General features: G+C 48.0%; 7 protein-coding genes across 7 annotated transcripts, besides 1 other annotated feature; all 7 read left to right on the plus strand.

Moving 5' to 3' along the window:
* Positions 1–66: 66 nt before the first annotated feature.
* Positions 67–774, plus strand: Tb11.02.2890 (hypothetical protein, conserved; the record flags this gene model as incomplete). Its single annotated transcript, XM_823505.1, has 1 exon — positions 67–774. The coding sequence occupies one exon, from the start codon at positions 67–69 to the stop codon at positions 772–774; it is 708 nt and encodes a 235-aa protein (XP_828598.1).
* Positions 775–1,377: 603 nt separating this feature from the next.
* Positions 1,378–2,910, plus strand: Tb11.02.2910 (hypothetical protein, conserved; the record flags this gene model as incomplete). Its single annotated transcript, XM_823506.1, has 1 exon — positions 1,378–2,910. The coding sequence occupies one exon, from the start codon at positions 1,378–1,380 to the stop codon at positions 2,908–2,910; it is 1,533 nt and encodes a 510-aa protein (XP_828599.1).
* A 594-nt stretch (positions 2,911–3,504) lies between these two features.
* Positions 3,505–8,259, plus strand: Tb11.02.2920 (hypothetical protein, conserved; the record flags this gene model as incomplete). The annotated part of the gene is made up of 1 exon (XM_823507.1): positions 3,505–8,259. One exon carries the CDS (start codon positions 3,505–3,507, stop codon positions 8,257–8,259), a length of 4,755 nt encoding a protein of 1,584 aa, XP_828600.1.
* Positions 8,260–9,382: 1,123 nt separating this feature from the next.
* Tb11.02.2930 (SNF2 DNA repair protein, putative) lies at positions 9,383–12,289 on the plus strand (the record flags this gene model as incomplete). The annotated part of the gene is made up of 1 exon (XM_823508.1): positions 9,383–12,289. One exon carries the CDS (start codon positions 9,383–9,385, stop codon positions 12,287–12,289), a length of 2,907 nt encoding a protein of 968 aa, XP_828601.1.
* A 418-nt stretch (positions 12,290–12,707) lies between these two features.
* Positions 12,708–12,753: a sequence feature (GA-rich).
* Positions 12,754–13,750: 997 nt separating this feature from the next.
* Positions 13,751–16,048, plus strand: Tb11.02.2940 (ubiquitin carboxyl-terminal hydrolase, putative; the record flags this gene model as incomplete). The annotated part of the gene is made up of 1 exon (XM_823509.1): positions 13,751–16,048. The coding sequence occupies one exon, from the start codon at positions 13,751–13,753 to the stop codon at positions 16,046–16,048; it is 2,298 nt and encodes a 765-aa protein (XP_828602.1).
* A 529-nt stretch (positions 16,049–16,577) lies between these two features.
* Positions 16,578–16,934, plus strand: Tb11.02.2950 (ATPase subunit 9, putative; the record flags this gene model as incomplete). The annotated part of the gene is made up of 1 exon (XM_823510.1): positions 16,578–16,934. The coding sequence occupies one exon, from the start codon at positions 16,578–16,580 to the stop codon at positions 16,932–16,934; it is 357 nt and encodes a 118-aa protein (XP_828603.1).
* Positions 16,935–17,702: 768 nt separating this feature from the next.
* Positions 17,703–18,551, plus strand: Tb11.02.2960 (mitochondrial carrier protein, putative; the record flags this gene model as incomplete). The annotated part of the gene is made up of 1 exon (XM_823511.1): positions 17,703–18,551. The coding sequence occupies one exon, from the start codon at positions 17,703–17,705 to the stop codon at positions 18,549–18,551; it is 849 nt and encodes a 282-aa protein (XP_828604.1).
* Positions 18,552–18,710: the final 159 nt, after the last annotated feature.

Below are 18,710 nucleotides of genomic sequence, written 5' to 3' on the forward strand. Positions count from 1 at the left end.
CGTATTTGATTTTGTTGGCTAAAACAGCACATTTTCCCGTTCTGTGATTACGTGAAATAGGCTTCTATGAGTGCTTCTGGAAGTGGAGTGGCTGCCATCTATGGCAGGGCGGAGGAGGCCCAAAATGCCCCGGTGAAGCTGCAGCCAGTCCCCGCTTTTGAACTCTATAAAGCTGCACGCGAGGAGGAGCTGTGTTCGTACCGCAGCCTTTGTCGGGTGTTGTGTATGCACAGCGGCGGGAAGTTGACCAAACAACAACGACGGATTTTGGAGGACATGCGGGAGGAGTTGTGTTTGCCCACGGAGCGCGCCGAAGCCGAATTGGCGGCGGCCCGGGAGGATGTTTTGGTCACGAGTGTTGCCGCCTCTGGTGTGTTGAAGCGTCGCCAGGATTTTTTTGATGGGGTCACTGATGTTCCTCTTGACACACTGAGCTACGCGGAGTCTGCGAAGGATGATAATAATTCCTTATACGTCGCACAAACGAAAGTGGCGAGAACAGAGCAGATTGTCGGTGGTGTTCACGGTCGTCATGCAGCTCCAAGTAAGATGTCGATCCGAGAGATTCATAAAAACTTGGAGCGAATCGGGAGGGAAGTTGCTGCAACTAGCAGTAAGTTGCTTTACTGCACCTCTGTGGTAGATCAACAAGCGTACCGTAACGTACTGCAACAGAAGCGGGAACAACTTCAAGCGATGCTTAGGGAAGTGGAGGATGCCCCTCCAGACATGTCTGGTATCGCCAGTGTAATGCCTTCAGAGCATGTCTACTGATGGTGGTTTGTATTGGTTTCCCCCTTCTCTCTCTATCCTCCCCTCTTCTGTTTACTTTTTAATTTTTATTTGATGCGTATTTGGTTGCACTTTGTGGGTCTCAGACTGCTCTCTGGTGGTGGTGTTGGTGATTATGGTGTAATTGTTGTGTTTGATTCGGGTTGGACCCACTTGATTCCACGCATCGTGTATTCCTCTTTTTTTATATCCCTTTTCACATACCGGTGGTGGCAGGTGGAGGAAGGCGCTTCGTATGCTTTTCCCTAATTGCCCTGACCAGTAACAATTAAAGAAGGAAACATCCCTGAAATTATGACAGCAGCGAATTGGTGTACGCCCTTTTTGTGGATTGCTGCAAAGGTTTCCGTGACGTACTATTATTTCTGCTCTCAGCCTACTTTGTGCTATACTGGAGCGTTGTGTTACTCTGTGGGTAGCGGCGTTACCTCCCTTCTTATCATTGTTATCGCTCACCTTTGCCATTTTGGAGTGACCGTCTTTTTCTTCTTCTCAAATTGTGTTGACACTTTCTTCTACATATCTATCTAGCGTCCCGTTGCGACTCATTGTTGTGTCGTAAAGTAAGACAGCATTACGAATGGAATGCAAGGGACCGCATGTGCTAGCGCATATGCCAGGTACAACTGCCGCCAGAAGCAATACCACGGCATGCGCAACGCCGTTCAATTCGTGTTCCCTCTTCTGAGGAAAGTTTTATCTTTTGCCAGAACTCCCCCTCGCGAGCAGCTGTTGAGCATGTTGGTAGGTGCCCCTTATTCGCTAGCGCACGAGGGTCCTTTAACTTGCACTCACCTGCACGCATTTGTCAACACTCCTGAGGGCGAACTTCTACGCATGTTCGAGGGATGCATTGCAGAACGGCTTGCAGCGCCACCTTCGCAACATGTGATGAAAATGTGGTCACCTGACTTGCAGGAATATTACAAACGCGCAACTGCCAAAGCGTGCGTGGACGCATCAGGCGAAAGGAAACCACAGAGATTCGAGGCTGGTCTAAGTGCTTGTAGCGTTTTTTCATTAGGAGTACAAAATCACACTGTCGAGAGCGATCTCTGGGGGGAATTCGGAAGCGGACATACACATCAAGGCACTTATTTGAACCCGTTTGGAGATCAGGCTGCACGTGAAGGTGAGGAGGACATAGCGAGTGATTGGTGTCGCTTAATTGACATGTACTCCTTGTTTTTACCAGATCGCTCTCCGTTGCATGAGTTGGAGAACCTTCCACAAGAAATCGGAATTGGCGAACTCTTGCTGTCACTCCTGAAACATGTCTACATGACTGATATAGATATCAAAACGATTGTGGATGTGGGTGGCGGTAATGGTTTTTTAGCTGCACAGCTCGCAGAACGGCTTGGTTGTGAATCTTTTGTGGTCGACCCATTTACACCTAAACATGCTATTGATAATGCGAATTTTCCACACTGGACCGTGGGAGCTCGCGTTAGGCAACGCAGGGAACGTCGATATCCGCTGCACCGTATTTCCAAGCGACTACAGGATGTTGACTGGGGAAATACTCACATAGATTTTGATTCTTGTGCCGTTGTGGCAAAGCACCTCTGTGGAACTTCTGTTGATAGTTGTTTGCGTCATTTAATGGCTTCTAACAAGCTTCCTCGGGTACTGGTTGTGGTCCCCTGCTGTTTTAATAAGGGAAGATACGCTGAATACTGTAACCCTGGTTTCCTCTCTCATGTGGCTGATGTGGAAGGTGAGTTGTCGTGGGAGCAGTGCACTCGCCTCACTGATTGGAATAAATCCTGTTACCAACAAGCTGGGAATCCATTAAGTTGCTCGTCTTGTTGCAGCTGTTGTAATGGTAGTTATGATCGAAGAGCTGGGGAGAAGAAAGTCAGCCGGAAAAGGAAGATGGAACACTTTCTTCCTTGTATGGACGACATAGCTACTCTAGTGGAGGTGATTATAAATTATGGACGCGTGCTGTGGCTGCGTGAGATGGGTTACCAGACCTCCGTCGTAGAATATGTTCCTCGCTGTGTTACACCGAAGAATCGAGCAATTGTAGCGGTGCGCAGAGAACGCAGTAGTGACGCAAGTCTGGAAATTACGATGTCGGACACACACCCCTCATTACCTGCCTTTCAATAACTCAGGGGGGGGGGACGGCTTACCCCACTAATTTTTTTTCGTGTAATATGGCATCCATGCCTCTACAGCTGCTGCCAAAGCGACTGATGCAGTGACTACTTGGGACTTTCATTAGGAACTGTGTTATGCGAGACAAAAATTTAGCGCACCAATGCATCATTTCCATGGGACCAACGCGAGATGTAAGTGCTTTTTGATGAAGCGATTTGGTATTGAGTTTGTTGATGGGCGTATATGGTGGTGGCTGGAGCGAGTGGTGGCAAGTCTGTTAGGTGGACATGAAAGGGGTGGGTGGGTATGACTGCCCTTTCCTTTTACAGTTAACTAGCGTTCGAGGTTCCGCGATACAGCGGTGAATGAAGAGTTGACATATATGAAGGAAATTGTACCGAACCGCTATACAAATTCCCTCTTTATTTTGTTACTTCAACTACCATGTGGGTGCGGTGGTATTTTTTTTTTTCTTCCTTCTCTTCCAGTAACCTTAAACAGCACCCTGAAGATCCCGAGTGGGTATCGTAAGTGGGCACATCACGTCAGAGCTAGTGCATTAGGTCCCCTCTGCTCCATAGGTTAACGCAATCACATTAACCAATGGCTCTCGTGGAACCACTGGTAGGTCACTTATTGTCTAAGCACAACGACACCGTGATTGAGGGTCTTAGCAAAATAAAGAAAAATGCAACGGATAATGAGGGGTTTTCAACGGAGTTTTTACTTCATCCACAAGGTTTTGCAGCGCTTCAAAATGCACTATACAAGCAGGAACTTGCTGCTCCCGTTCTTCAAGCGATGGCAGAACTTGTGAAGTCGTGCAATAATGCTGGAGTTCGTTCGTTTGTTCTACGAGAAATGTGCCGTGGGCCATGCTTCAGCGTGCTGCGACATGCCCTCTCCGTGCTGTCCGATGCGACACTTCCAACGACGATTGCCGCGCTACAGTTTGCCTCTGTAGCTGCCGTTTATACGCCTAAAGTTCTTCTTTCGCGTTTTGGCAATGTGGTCCCCTTTCACTTTGCCTGCTTCCGCCCGCAGTTGCCGTATTCTCAGCGGCGCATTCGTCTTGCGCGGGCGAAGTTTTTAATAGATCTTGTTATATCCTCGCGTGCCGATGTTGCCGAGTCCGTTCTGTGTATGCACGGTTTTCTCACTCACCTCCTTGAGGACGCCGGAGAACTTCTTCAGGAAGGAACAGAAACTGGTGTTGAAGTTGCACAAACTGCGCTACAGGTGTTCGGCAAGCGGTTCATTGACTCGCGGATCCCGCCAGCAAAGAAACGATCGGTTCTTCTTGCGCAGAAACACACACTCCGCTTACTGGTTAAGGCACTGGGCCATTCACTGGTCTCTGAGAGTGTGCTGCATATATTATACCGAACAGTTACTGAGCTAATGGAATCACCGATGGATTTTCAGCTCATGCATGTCGATGAAGAGGACAAAGGAATGCCAAACCGGCTGCTTTTCTTCATTTTGAAGCGACTCCGACCGAGAAACACACCGGCGGCAGCGCGGCTTCTGATATTTATCTTACACCAAGCACCAGGTCTTATTCGACCATACTTCACTCGTGCGTCTTCCCATCTGGAGGAGGAAAGCGGGAATGGTCGTGTAAGCGCGTCTATCGGAACAATTTCCACAATGAACGTTATAACACGGGCAATGTTGGCGCCAATACCTTACCATCTGGCAGCTGGCAAGGCGAAGCTGGAGCCTGTGGAGGCGAGGGCCACAACGTTTTTTACAATGAGCCCCGCACACGTAGCCGAGGAAGTGTGCCCACCGTGGGTAGCTGAATATGTTCATCGAATGATCAATGGGTCCACCGATCTACTGATGCTTTCCTTCGCTCTGCAAATGACGTACGCCATTCTAACACGAGCAAAAACCGTATTGGGTCTTGTGGTCAAACTACAAGAGAAACAGGGAAGAATCGAGGATGAGGAAAGTGTTGAAAGTGAAAATGAGGACAACGAGTGCGACTGGGACGCGTACAACGCAAAGGTTCAGTCAGCGTTGTTGAAAACCGTTCCCAGTTGGGAGGAGTTTTGGCATCGGATGACCCAGCAACTTCATCACATGATGCTCCCGCCAGGCCGCAGTCCGCAGGAGGAGAACAACGGGTGGAAACCTGACGGGAAGGTCATGTTTTTGTCGCAGCGCATGTTCTTGTTGATGGAACTTTACAGCGAGGTGTTCCATCTTCGTATACCATGGTTGAGTGCCCTCCCAACGCGGCTTCCAGTGTTCCGTCCCTGTGATCAACCAATCGTAGATGCTTTGCGCCGTGGCGAGGTGGTTGTTTCGAGGTGGCCAGCTCCAGGTATTGCTGCGCTCTGTTCGCTCCTTGTGTCATCTCTCTCCCGGGGTGTCTCAATGACAAAAATGCACCATATTACCATGAGCTCCCCAACGGGTGGTGTTCAGGAGTGGCCGTTGCTCCTGAACGTGGTGGCATGGGCCATCAAGCACCGAGACGAACCGAGTGAGGAGATTCAATTTGCCCTTGCTTGGGTTGCGCGTCTACTTCAGTGGACTGTGCATAGTGTAACTGTGCGTTTTGTGTGCGAGTTGGAGGAGGCCTACTTGTGGCTTTCAGTGTTGAATGAGGCAACACTTCCCTGCTTTTTGCATATGATCAACAACTTACTCCAGCGGAGTTTATCAAAAACTGCGGACCGTGTAACACAGGAGTTAGCGCATGGGGAACACGGTGTGCTTGTTAACGCTGCGCGTACATTTGCAGCTAAGTTTGACGCAAAAACCTCGGGGAAGGACGATGGGGGTGGTGAAAATGACATTAAATTCCTGAAAAGTGATGACAGCGGGGGCGTAAAGCGGGAGAAGAATAAAAGGGACGGGAAGAAGTTCGTGAAGGATTTATGGGTGCTTGATATGCAGGAGAATATGGCTTTGTTTAAATTAGTCATCGATCGTGTTGAACGAAAATGGTGCAACCGTGTGGATTTAATGAGGGAGCACCTACACTCTGTTTTTACCGTATGCCATGAAGAGCATGGGAAGCGTCGAATCGCGCTTACGGTCTTGCAAGCAGAAAGAGAGCAGCGCGCGCTGCAGCCGCTGCACGATCAAGTGATTGGCTTTTGCCGCACATTGACTCCTCCAACGCTAGTGGTTGATACGGAGGAGGCAGAAGTTCAACTCCTCTCATTCATTCGTGATTGCGATGTGAGGGAGGGACGGCAACGCGCGAAACTCATCCGGCGACTTAGCAAACACAGTAGTCCTACTCTGTGGTGTCGCTATCCAACGGTATGTTGGGAATTATCAGCACTCTTCTTGGTTCGGATTAAAACTCGCAGTGGAGAAAGGGACAATGATGCGATGAGCGAGACTACTGAAGTAAGCGACCTTGAGGATTTGAGTCAGGCCTTACTTCAGCTTGTAGGAGGAGAAATTGGTGATATCACGAAAGTGCTTTTGGAAAATAGCTCCAATGAAGGAAATGCCGTCGCATTCCTGTTCCTGCTCTTAGTTACTGTTTGGACACTCTTGAAGGAGCATTCTAGTGTTTCCCATTATAGGAGCAGTACACGCACGACTATTGACGTGAATTTGTTCGCGCCCCTTTCAGTTCTGCTTCTGCGTACGTATTCGGGTACTCTGTCAATGGTGGACCGTATACGGTACTGCACGCTTCTATCTATGAATTACTTCCTTCGCGCGCAATCACAATCAAATCCACTGGTACCAGATGGGAATGATCCAATGGACTTGGAATCAACTCCCGAGGAGAGCGACAAATCAGAGGAAGCGGATGATGAGGGCTGTTGCGGGGACTCCCGTTGTTACGACAATTCAGCAGTTTTTAGTGGTATCGATGTACTGCAGTTTCTGACGGAACATCGCTTTCTTATAATGGACCATCAACGTGCTCCCCAAGTCACGCCTGAAGTCGATATGTTGTCTCTCCTCGTCGATGCCTGGACCCACGAGGAAGTGGCCACGGCAGCGTTACAGTGCCCTGTGAGGCTTCACAATAACATTTTACTTTCACGGAGGGGTGATGTGGGCTGGGAACTGTTGCGCACCGTGTTCCCTGAATTCAACACGCCAAAGGACGTCGAGCTGGCCTCTTTTGACACGGTAGTTTCAGCCAATGTGATGGATCCTCGGTATCTTGTTCCTCTTCTTCATACTGTTCTCGCGATGCCGGCTGAACAGTTGCCACGACGGAATGTTGGCACGAAGTGCATACCTGTTTTGTTGCGTTCTCTTTCCTTCACGGACTCGCACCTACGGCGCATGGGAGCGGCAGCGTTGGGTTCTGTGTGGACGCCGAGTGGGCCGACGCGTATTGTTGTTGGATATACCCGGTTGAAGCTGACACAGTTGGCTGCTAAGAGGGAGCGTCAGTCCGGTAGTGGGAGCCGGCTTGAACGGCAGCAACAAACAGAAACTAGTGCTGAATGGAACTGCCCACTGCTACCAACACCTATATCTGCCTTCTTGGTCATGGCAATGGCTGTACTTGGAGATGCACGGCATCCAATGTATCACGATGTTATGCATTTCTTGCTGGCAACAAAGGCAGCATTTTCGGACCCAGTACCGCTTCATCGGTTCCTGCTGTCGTTTCCACTGGCATGCATCACGACGCCAATTATGATCAAGCGCCACGAAGATATGAGAAACAAGGCAGACAAAAGTTCTATGGTGGCTGCTTCAGCCGAGGGGTTACTTGATCAGCTGCGTTCTGAAGGTCCAATCCACCTTGAGTTCGTCACCCGCCTCGTTGCACATGGATGTCAAACCTGTAGCGACATGAAGGCGATTCTGCATTCTGAGTCCCTGTATTCCCTCACCATGCTGATCTCTATGCTTGCTGCCGCGGATGACATTCGGCTTATGATGCTGCGATCTGTACACGCAATTTGCACTACATCCACAACTGTTGGCATAATGGCTGTATCCGACGGTCATATACTTCAGTGGTTGTTGGGATTTATACAACAGCTGACAGCGGAATACGGCAAGGACGTTCATTCATATGGAGGAGTGCTCTTTATGGAAGCTTTGTGTTTCTTGCAGAAACTCGCTTCACTCGCGTTTATGCTGCCGCTATACGGGCAACATGTGCGGCAGCAAGTGTGCATCATCCGTCGCGCGCTCACAGTGAACGGCGTGACAACTAAAGCTGTATTGGATGCTGTGGATACCGTTGCCGGGCAGTTAGACGGCGAAGCGGAACTCACAGCGTCAGGAGCGTCGATGCTTCAAGGAAGGAGACGAAAAGTTCCTTTCCGTGGTCCTACCAATGGACACAACAATAGCCGAACCAGTAGAGGCGGGTATGGCAGTCGTTCAGGGAATCGTCGACGGCGCTGAGGTCGCAATGGTGTGAAGGACGCTGCTGCTGCTTTTTGGGGTTCCTCGTTTTAGTGGAAGAGAGGAAGTGTGGTGGCTTACAGATGAGAAGGGCAATAGTCAGCGTGCGTGAAAGGGTGACAAGGGATATGGTGGCGAGTAGTGGTCGTTGTTAATAGTATGCGAGACGATGTCCCTAAGAATATGGAATAAAGGATGGGCGATACGAGCATTTTAACACCTATTGCTGAAGACGATTAAACGAATAACTAGCTGAAATGTGAACTTATGTGCCTGCACGCCAGGTGATAAGAGATGTGTTGGCACAGGAAAGGGGAGATAACGTTGCGTTGCGGGTTGAAAGAGGGAGGTGTGTGATATGGGAGGAGATAAAAAGGTAACTGTGGGTGTTTGAAAAACATGTATAAGGAAACGGGCACACCCACACGGAAACACGCAAATATCTGTTCTCAACTACACTCTTCCGTCGCGTGAAACGGAACCCTTGGGTTTCACATACCTCACTTTCTGAAGTCACTGCGCAATCAGTGCTGGTACCGGTTGTAAATAATCTTTTGTCTTATTTAGGGGGGGGGCTGGATCCCCATCTACTCATCTTATCGGACAAGGCGTTACACCCCTGTGCAAGCGTACTACTGGTGTTCACTCTAATGAGGACATTGCGACTAAATGTTTACTTCTAAGTTTTGACCACTTCTTTGTTTTAGCCTTTTTTGTCTTCACCTTGATTGCTCGTTTCCATATATATTTGTTTTGCCGATTGCCCCACCTATTTTCCCTTTTATTCTCTCATTTTTACCCGTACCGCCTTATGATGCACAAGTGTTTTTCCACGCAGTAGGTAGCGGCTGCTATTGCGGGGGGAAGGAAGTACTGAAAAAGTGACGCGAGCCAATTATATTAATACATATAGAGGAGTGGAAAGAGGAAGCCATAATAAAGAATCATAAAGCGTGGAGAAAAACTATTTGCGGCAGGTTACCCAAAGCACACGTGGACAAGCAGAGGCTTGTATATCCATATACATATATGGATATACGTCGATTTGCGTTTAGAGTACAATAAGTTTTTCTCTAGTTGTATCAGGGGGTTGCTTACTCCCGTTACGTTTCTTTAACCTCTCATGAATTGCAACTGTGGCACACCAGTGCGTTGTGTAGTAGACAAAAGTGGCAAAATCTGTTACGTATGCCAATATCACAGATGCCGCTTTTGTGCCAACTCCCCCATTCAGGCAGAGGGTTGGCGTCGTATTGTTCCTCAACCTCCACCAAGAAACGGTTCGGGAGCTGTTTCCAGTATGGAGACATGTGCTATTCTGCGATTTGAAGCCCTTCTGCATCCGGAAAAAAAGGTGATGTATTGCACCGCCACACCGACCGCGCCGATGTGCAAGGAAGTGCTGGCGGTGTTGGAGGACGAACAGTTCAAACCAATGTGGTATGTGAAAAGGATGGCGTATGTTTACCCGATAGAATCATACGAACGTTTGATTCTTGCGCTCCGAAAGTTCTCTTCACATCAGCTGCAGGTAGAAAAGATACCACCGTTTTTCTTCAGTTGTGTACAAGCTGCGAAGGACAACGTACTTGAGCATGAGAAGCAGGTGAAGGTGAATCTGTCTCAGGGTCCAGATCCAGATGATGTGGTTTACTCTCAACTACACCCTTTTCAAAAACGAGGTGTGGGATTTGTTATTGCTCGTGGGGGTCGTGGGATGATTGCAGATGACATGGGTCTTGGTAAGACAGTCCAAGCGATTGCCTTTGCCCATCACTACCGTAACGAGTGGCCACTGCTTATCATTTGCCCGCTTTCCTTGGTAGACAATTGGGAAAAGGAAATAATCCGATTTTGCTCGATACCGGTAGGGCGGATAGCCACGGCACACACAACAAAGAGGTTTCGCATCGATGGAGTTCATAGTATTGTTATTGTACCGTACTCATCTTTAAAATGTCTCGAGGGTGTCTCGGTGACCTTTAAGGTTGTTATAGTGGATGAGTCGCACTACATAAAATCAGGCACCGCTCAGCGAACTACAGCAACACTTAAACTGTGTCGTGCAGCCAAACGAGTCCTGTTGCTTTCAGGAACTCCTGCTATGTCTAGGCCTGTCGAACTATATTCTCAGCTTCAGGCCTTCGTAAACCCTTCATGCATGCCGTCAAAAACACAATTTTGCGCGAGGTACTGCAATTCTTTTCAAGGCCGCTTTGGTGTAGACTGCACCGGACACTCCAATATCAGCGAATTGCATGCGTTAATACAGCATTTTGTTGTCCGTCGAACAAAAAGTGAACTGGCGAACGAGTTACCGTCAAAGAGCAGGCATTTGCTCTATCTGTACATTACACCAAAAGAAAAAGCAGCCCTTGAAAAGGATATTACAAAACTGCGTGAATGCCTGAGAAATGGTTTGGCATTGCCGGGTTTGACAGATCCCCTGACACCTTCTGCGTTTGCGTCAGATCCTCATGGCACTCCTGGTGGTCCTCCATCGCAATACTCAGCAGGTAAGCAACTAAATATTCTCGAGCTGCGCACAGCAACAGCGAGGGCAAAAACAACGGCTGTCCAGGACTACATACGTGGCGTAGCAGAGCAACTCGTTGAAACAAATGAAAAAATGATCGTTTTTGCCCACCACCGTGTCATGTTAGATGGCATTCGCGATGCCATTGAATCTGTCAACCCGCGAAAGCCCCTAGACTATATTCTCATTTGTGGAAATACGGCCGCCGCACAGCGTGAGGAATTGCTTAACCATTTCCGTACATCACCCACCTGTCACCTTGCTGTATTGTCTATGCTCGTTTGCGGAGTGGGGCTAAATTTGACATGCGCAACGATGGTTGTCTTCACTGAACTTGACTGGAACCCATGTACACATTTGCAGTGTGAGGATCGTGTGCATCGCATCGGGCAATCGTCATCATGCTTTATCAAGTATCTCCTAGCTGAAGGAACCTCTGACACCATCATTTGGCCACTGCTTCAAAACAAGCTGAGTGTCACAAAGGCACTACTGGAGGATGGCGCTGCTGCCAATGGTGTCAACGGTAGGTCTGACGGCCTTGTCAGCAAAAACACTAATGTGGAAAGTGTCCGTCGTTCTGATCTATCGACGACTCCACCTCTTCCGAAGGGAAGGCAGCTAACACTAGGAGAATGCAAGAGCAGTCAAACTTCAGGTCCTAGCACACCACGCACACCTTGCACAGAGCGTGCGGAGGAAACCCCTTCTTCTGCCGCTGAAGGTGATGGTAACAAAAAGACCAACGCCACGCAATTGCCTTCGCAGGGAGGTCAGACGGCGAAATCAGAAGAGAAGCCTGTTTTTATCGATATACCAACACTGCAGAAGCAGCGTCAAGAGAGGCAATCGAGTCTTGTTGTCCTGCAATCTACATGCAGCGGGGGGCAACCTGCTCCTAGTGTAGTGATTCCCGTTGCTGTTTCCCCTCAAATTTCTCCATCGGGTTCAAAACCACCCGTGACGACTGTGCTGTTGGGAAAGGGTGTGGTCAGTAACGAACCGCAGATAAGCACAGCGGAGAAACAAGTATGTATTGCTTCTTCTGCCGCGCTTTCGCCAATGCCAGACCTTGCTGCTAATATAACCCCTGCTGCTGCCATTACCTCCCCCCGTACTACTACTACTACTCAGGGTGTTACTAAGTTGGTTGAAAGTCCTGCCACCGGCCCTATTTGTTCCCCGTCTACTCAACTTCGACCAACGCCGCCGTTTTGTTCTCCCTGCGGTACTGTGAGGAGAACACCTTTTGTGCTTAGTCCCGCAATTGCGATATCTGCTCCTTCAAGCGTATCTCAGGGTGTAGGTGGGACATGTGTGTCTGCAGTTCCCTCCAACAGGGATGTGGATGATGGTGTCTTGCTTTCAAATGCATCAGCAGTGTCACAATCTGAGGCCTTACGCAGTTACAACTCAAGGCGCACGCGATTTACCGTAGGAAGTGTGGGGGAGAAGCGAGTGCGAAACAACAATGAAACCGGTGAGACTCAGTGAAAACTCTAGTTGTTTTATATTTGGTTAAAATATATTTACTTGTTTTTGCTTTTACGTTCTCTTCCCTTGTGTACCGTTAGCGGTGTTTTGTTTACATATGGCAAATGGTGGTCAGATGAGGTGAAGCCAGTTCCCTTCCTTGTAGCCACAAACATATAGGTGCAGTTCTTAATTCATGCGGAAAAAAAATCAATTATTTATGTGCAGTGTTTTTCTGAGTTTTGTATACTCGGTCGCTTTTTTTTTCTTTTTTTTTTGCGGCGGGTGAGGGAGCATGAATACGTCGGTGTCGTTTGCAGTGACACTTTATAAGTATGTGCGGTGCCCTCATATGGATTGGAGTTATGGTTCATGAAACACGGTAAATTTGTTGATTCTTTTTACATTTGGAGTTCTTTGGCATAAGAATGGATGCGTCAGAGGGGGGAAGGAAAGGTGGAGGAGCAGAAGGAGGAGGAGGAGAACTTTGAGGGAAAATGTTATTTGTGGTGGTCCCACGGTGGGATTTATGCAAATGACCGCTCTGCTGCGCGACCCATAAAAGTGGTAACCACCATCTCTTCGGGATCTCTTATCTTTTTTTTTCTCTTTGCTTTTGTTTTCGTTGAGAGGAGTATAGTCCAACGGCAGTCCCCTAAATGTTTGGGGTTGTATTTTAACACTTGTCATAATTTTTTTTCTTTACATTGTTGCACAATTCTGTGCTAACTAGTTCCTTACCCGCCGCCTTGTATTTCAGTAGCCTGAATATGTGTCTCTTTGCATGCGCGTACTTGGTGGGTGAGAAAACAACGAAAGGTAACTTATGCAGTAAAAAAAAAAGAAATAAGAACATTTGTGCTCGTCACCGCTCACTGCGCCTGATTACCTCTTTTTGCATCTCTATCTCCTTTTTTTTTGTTTTAATCTTCTCTTTTTGTTACCTCCCATTGCCTTGCATATAGACGCGGTACTCCCCTCATCTTTACAATATATTTAAGCACTTTTAGAAATCGTACACTTGCAATCGGGGGAGAGTTGAGTGAGATCAACGGAGCGATTTCGATTTTTTTTTTTCGTTGTTGTTTGAGGAGTAAGGACAGGAAAAAAAACTAACCGGGGAAAAAGGGGAAAATAGTTAATATATTTATAGTTAGGTGTATAGTCGAAAAGGGATATTGGGGGCGAAGAAGCGGAAAGCACAAAAGGAAAGAAGGAGGGAAGTGAAAAGGAATTTTAGGGAAAGCGTAATAACAAAGAAAATAAAAGGGAAAAAGTAGAAATCTAACCGTATAATTTGGGTGTAAAGGGTGCGACGTGGGCCATTACCGGCGCGAGGGGATCGAGGTATTTTTCTGAACGCGGGAATAAACTAGTGGGGAATTGAACAGGAGGGAAGGGGGAGGAAATAATTTTGTATACCTCAAGGAAGAGTAACGAGATACCTGTGTAAGATAGCGGTGGTCACAACTCTGTGAAATAATGGATATCGTTAATAACAATGGTTCTTTTGTGACACGCACTACTGTTTCCCGTCCCATTCCGTTTGAGCGCTATCGTAAACCGTGCATCGCCACTTACCCGAGAAGTGCCGTTTTTCTCAACAAGCGCCGCGCGAATGAGCTACATTGCAGTGGCGCACCCGGAAATGAAAATGGAAGTGATGACAATGCGTCTTCCCTCGCCTTTGGTGAAGATAATGGAAAGAATGAGGCGGCAGACGATGACGACCCGCTGAACATCGACCCAGAAACAATGCTTTGCTCCGATGAGCAACTAAAACAAGTGCTTGCTCTCCGCTGGCGCGACGTTGGTCCTAACGGATGCGGGTTGCAGAACATGGGAAATACATGCTTTATCAATTGCGTGCTTCAAGCGATAGCGTATACACCTGCTCTTTCGCAATACTTTTCGACTACTTTCCGTTCTCCACACACAGACCGGGTGTTGAATGCGCCATTTGACTACGCTTATGCTTTGGGAGAGACAATTCGTAAAATACACACTCCTTCGAGAAACGCATATAAACCAACCGTAATCATCAGCAACATTAAGGTGCTTTCACCACACTTTCGCCTTGGAGTGCAAGGTGACGCGCATGAATTTGCCGTGCACCTGCTGCATGCGTGCCACCGTTCAATTTTGTTTAGGCAAGTGGGTTCTCGTAAGCTGCCGCAACACATCGAACAAACTTCGACATTACAGCGGATCGTTGGTGGTTACCTTCGTTCCACTGTCACTTGGAGTAGGCGGGAGGAGATTCATTACTTGTTAAAGGAGGGGAACCTTCAGGAAGCAAGTAACTTAAAGATGAACGCGAATTCGCGCAAAAGTGATAGTGATGATGGACACAAGGAACTCATCTCCAACACATATGATCCATTTGTGACGCTTAGCCCAGAGATCTGTGGTCAAACGCTCGAACACTGTTTGTCCAAACTCTGCGCGAAGGAAAGGTTGGAGGGACGGGTGTATATAACGCCTCGCGGCGTTACCGTGAACGCTACTAAACAATTTATGTTGCATAAGTTACCGAATGTTTTAATTATCCATTTGAAACGTTTCAATGAGTTCGGGGCGAAGGTTGGGAAGTTTGTACGATACCCGAAGATACTGAACGTGGGGCCCTTTTGCACGACCGATGGAACGTTGAAAAAGCTACGTAACCACAAGAGGAGGGGTTACAAGCCCTCGAATGGTCCCGCTAGTTGTGACAGCAGCATTTATAATAGCGAAGCGAGCAATAGGTCAGTTGAGTGCCTATACGAATTGAACGCCATTTGTGTCCACCAGGGTTCCTCGCTCTCCCATGGGCACTACTTCAGTGTTGTTCGCGCACGCAATGAATCGTGGATTGAGTGCAATGATGGCCACATTTCACATTGCAGCGAGGACCATGCCCTATCGCAGTCAGCGTATATGCTTTTCTACTCCCGAGTAGCGGAAAGCTCTGCCACGCCCGATATCAAGTGCAGTCGAGACAATCATACAACACACAGGGGCATGGAACTATCATCGGGTCGTGTTAAACCCTTTACGGGAAGTACACCACGTAAAATAGTGGGTGAGTGCCCTACTAGCGATGTAGGTCGTGAGTTAACCGACCAAGAGGCGCTACGACTTATTGGAAAGAAGAGAGAAGTACCCCAGCAGCAGTTAGTACAGACGAACGGTGAGAAGAGAGTTCAACATGTTGGTCTTCCAGCTAGGTTGAAAGGACTCAACACCAAGTCGTCATCATCTACTGCTGTACGGGACAACAGCTCCAACAACTCACTGTGGAGTGAACAGGAGACGTGTTCATCTTCCTACGCTTCCTCGGCGGCTTTCGACAGAGAAGAGAATTCAGTTTGTTCTTCTCGGAAGAATAGTGCACCCGACAGATATTGCGGAATAGTGAAAGCCCTAAAGGTAAACGGGTCGAGGGATGTTGGAAAGGGAGGGACTTCTCCAACTGACCCTTTGGGGGGCCACAGAAGCAGCGTTGTGGGGGAGGAGGTGTTGAGGGCTATGGAAAAGCATAAGCTGGAGGCTCCATTGACTGTTATGCGTCAACCCCATGCGCCAAAGTTTCGACAGCAAGTGCGAGATCCTTTGTGGGAGCAGGAGATGGATCGTGGCCGTACAAAGCGATCAAGGTTGAAGCGGGATGAAAGCACGGATGAGGAGAACAAATTTCAGAAGGCAGACATTGGGTTTGACAGCCGTGGAAGGCGTCTCCTGAACCAACGAAATGAACGAGCTAACGGCCGGAGTTTCGCCCACGGAAAATTCTCGTAAGCGGGTGTATATCTCGGAAGCAGCTACCCAACGTTATTTGCCTTTTGTTAATGTGGTTGATGGCAAGGTTTTTATTTGTTAGTCGAGTGATGGCTGTAAGAGTTTGGAGGGGGGGGAGTCTCCCCCTTTTTTTTACTTGCAGTAGATGTGTCGCATCACCACTATCAGTGTATATTTAATAATAGCTCGGTTATTGACTAAATGAGAAATGCTACATCGCTAAACGGACTAAGAAATATGTACAGTCATTCCGTTAACGAAGTCTGTATTTGCCTCTTTGCTCCTTTACCTACGTTTTCCATGATTGAAGGAAAGGGGAGCAAACTCGTCACAGCGTTCTGCTTGTATGTTGTTCTCTCCCTAATCCTTTACTGCTACGCGCCTCGTCGGTTGGTGCGTTGAAATCACATGGTATTCCGCTCGTCGAAGCATGTTCTCTCGCCTTCTTCACTGTCTTCCATTTGTCGAAAACCACTACGTTTTAGAGTCTCACCACAAAACAAAAGTTTTTCTTTATTTACACACCAAGATGATGCGCCGCCTTGCCCTTCAGTCCTCGCTCCGTCGCGTCACGCCCGCTGCCGTTTCTGTGATGACTCCTGCAAAAGTTACGAGCCCAATTGGCCACGCTATCGCCATTCGTCAGGCCTCCACTGTGGCCATATCTGTGCAGGGCCTGCATTACGTCGGTACGGGTCTCGCTGCCATTGCTCTTGCAGGTGTGGGTCTCGGCATCGGAACCATTTTTGGTAACCTGCTGGTCGCTTGTGCTCGGCAACCCAATTTGACAAAGATGCTCTTTAATTATGCAATTCTTGGTTTCGCGCTCACGGAAGCTATCGGCCTATTCGCACTCATGCTTGCGTTTCTGATGCTCTTCTCGTAGAGTAGTTAGTTGAAACAACGAGTTGCATGGGAAATGTGCAAAAAAAAAAAGTGGCGGAGGGGGGAGAGGGAGAGGGAAGTGGAGGTGCTGTTGGTTCTCGTTGGTGCATTTATGGTATTGTAACCAACATCCCCCACCGAGGCTGCCTTTTCTAGTTGTACCGTAATTGAATGAATGAATAAATGGGGTCTGCATGCTGAGACGGGAAATTCTTATAAGTTTCACCGCGCCCACCCATGCGCAGCATACTTTTGTGTAATGAAGAATGCCACAATGGAATGATTATCAACTGGGGGTGGTGGTGGTTGAAAGGTGAGTAGGAGTAAGAGGTGGAGTAATGAATGCAACAGAGCACACTCACCGTATTACGTTAAGTGGTGTTTCTGTAGTTTCCGCATAGGATAGGAAAGTAGGGATTTTCTCGCGTTTCTTTTGGTCGTTGGTGGCGTCAAATGGGTGTTACTTCGTTCGGTGTTGTTTTACGTCCCCATCTTCTTGGGTGTAATGAGTGTCTGCAGCGATAGTATATATTTTCCTGCATCCCTGTATTCATTACAATAATTTCTGGTATCATTAGAAAAAAAAATCCTTCTCTTCCCCCATTATCTCTTTCTCGTGCGACCCGTTATTGCATTTGTTGATTTTTATTACAGCTGACAAAGTATTCAAAGCTTTTACGACAAACTGAGGGTGACTGTGGTGTTAGCAGTTTATACATTTTTTTTTTGACATCAAAACTACTGGCTGTTGTGGTAGACAGGAACAAATATGGAAGTTGTTGTAAGTTTTTTAAGTGGATGGGCCGGTGGCATAAGTAACCTGCTCGTCGGTCATCCCTTTGATACCGTAAAAACCTTGATGCAAGGCAACAAAGGGGAATATAAAAATTCTCTTCATTGCGCGAAACGTATTGTGATGGAGGGAGGACCCTTTGCCCTCTATAAGGGTGTTATTGCTCCAATGACGGGAACAGGTGTCGTCATGGCTCTTTACTTTGTTGCTTACGACGCCACCGAAACCCTAATCCGTAAACTGAAGGGTGTGGATTCACTCACTCCATTGTCTATGGGTGAAATCATGTTGTGTGGCGGCAGTACTGGAGTGCTTGGGTCCCTGGTGCTTGGACCTGCAGAACTCCTGAAAGTTCGACAGCAAACCGCACTAAGCTCCGGTGCCCGTGGGTCATTGCGTGATGTTATTTTAAATATTTATCGGAAAGAGGGACCATTGGGTTTCACACGTGGGATCGGTGCCACTATGCTGCGTGATGTTCCTGGAAGTATGGCCTGGTTTGGGGCCTATGAATACACAAAGTTGCTGTTGTGTAAAAACCCAAAGGATCCTTCTGTAGGTGAGGCACTTTTTGCCGGTGGGATGGGAGGTATAGCCGTATGGTCCTTCTCACTTCCTCTCGATTGCATTAAGACACGAGTGCAGGCAAGCCCTGTACCCCTCACTCCAGTGGTTGCATTTCGTGCTATTTTGAGTGAGCACGGAATCAAGGGATTCTATCGAGGCATCGGTCCAGCATTACTTCGTGCGTTTCCTGCAAATGCTGCCTGTTTCGCAGCCCGTGATAAAACGAAGTCCACACTAAACAATCTCTGTGGGATGTAGCGTATTCCTGATGATGGTGGAATGTGGACCCCGCTATTTTTAACGGTTATTTATATATGTGTCGTGCCGTGAAAGCGTGATGTGAATTGTCGAATCACGCTGACAGTTTGGCAGGCAAAAGCACTTTGCATTGTCACGTCACGTGTAGGGTTTCAGTTC

This window comes from Trypanosoma brucei, assembly GCF_000002445.2.
Source record: "Trypanosoma brucei brucei TREU927 chromosome 11 chr11_scaffold01 genomic scaffold, whole genome shotgun sequence".
NCBI lineage: Eukaryota > Euglenozoa > Kinetoplastea > Trypanosomatida > Trypanosomatidae > Trypanosoma > Trypanosoma brucei.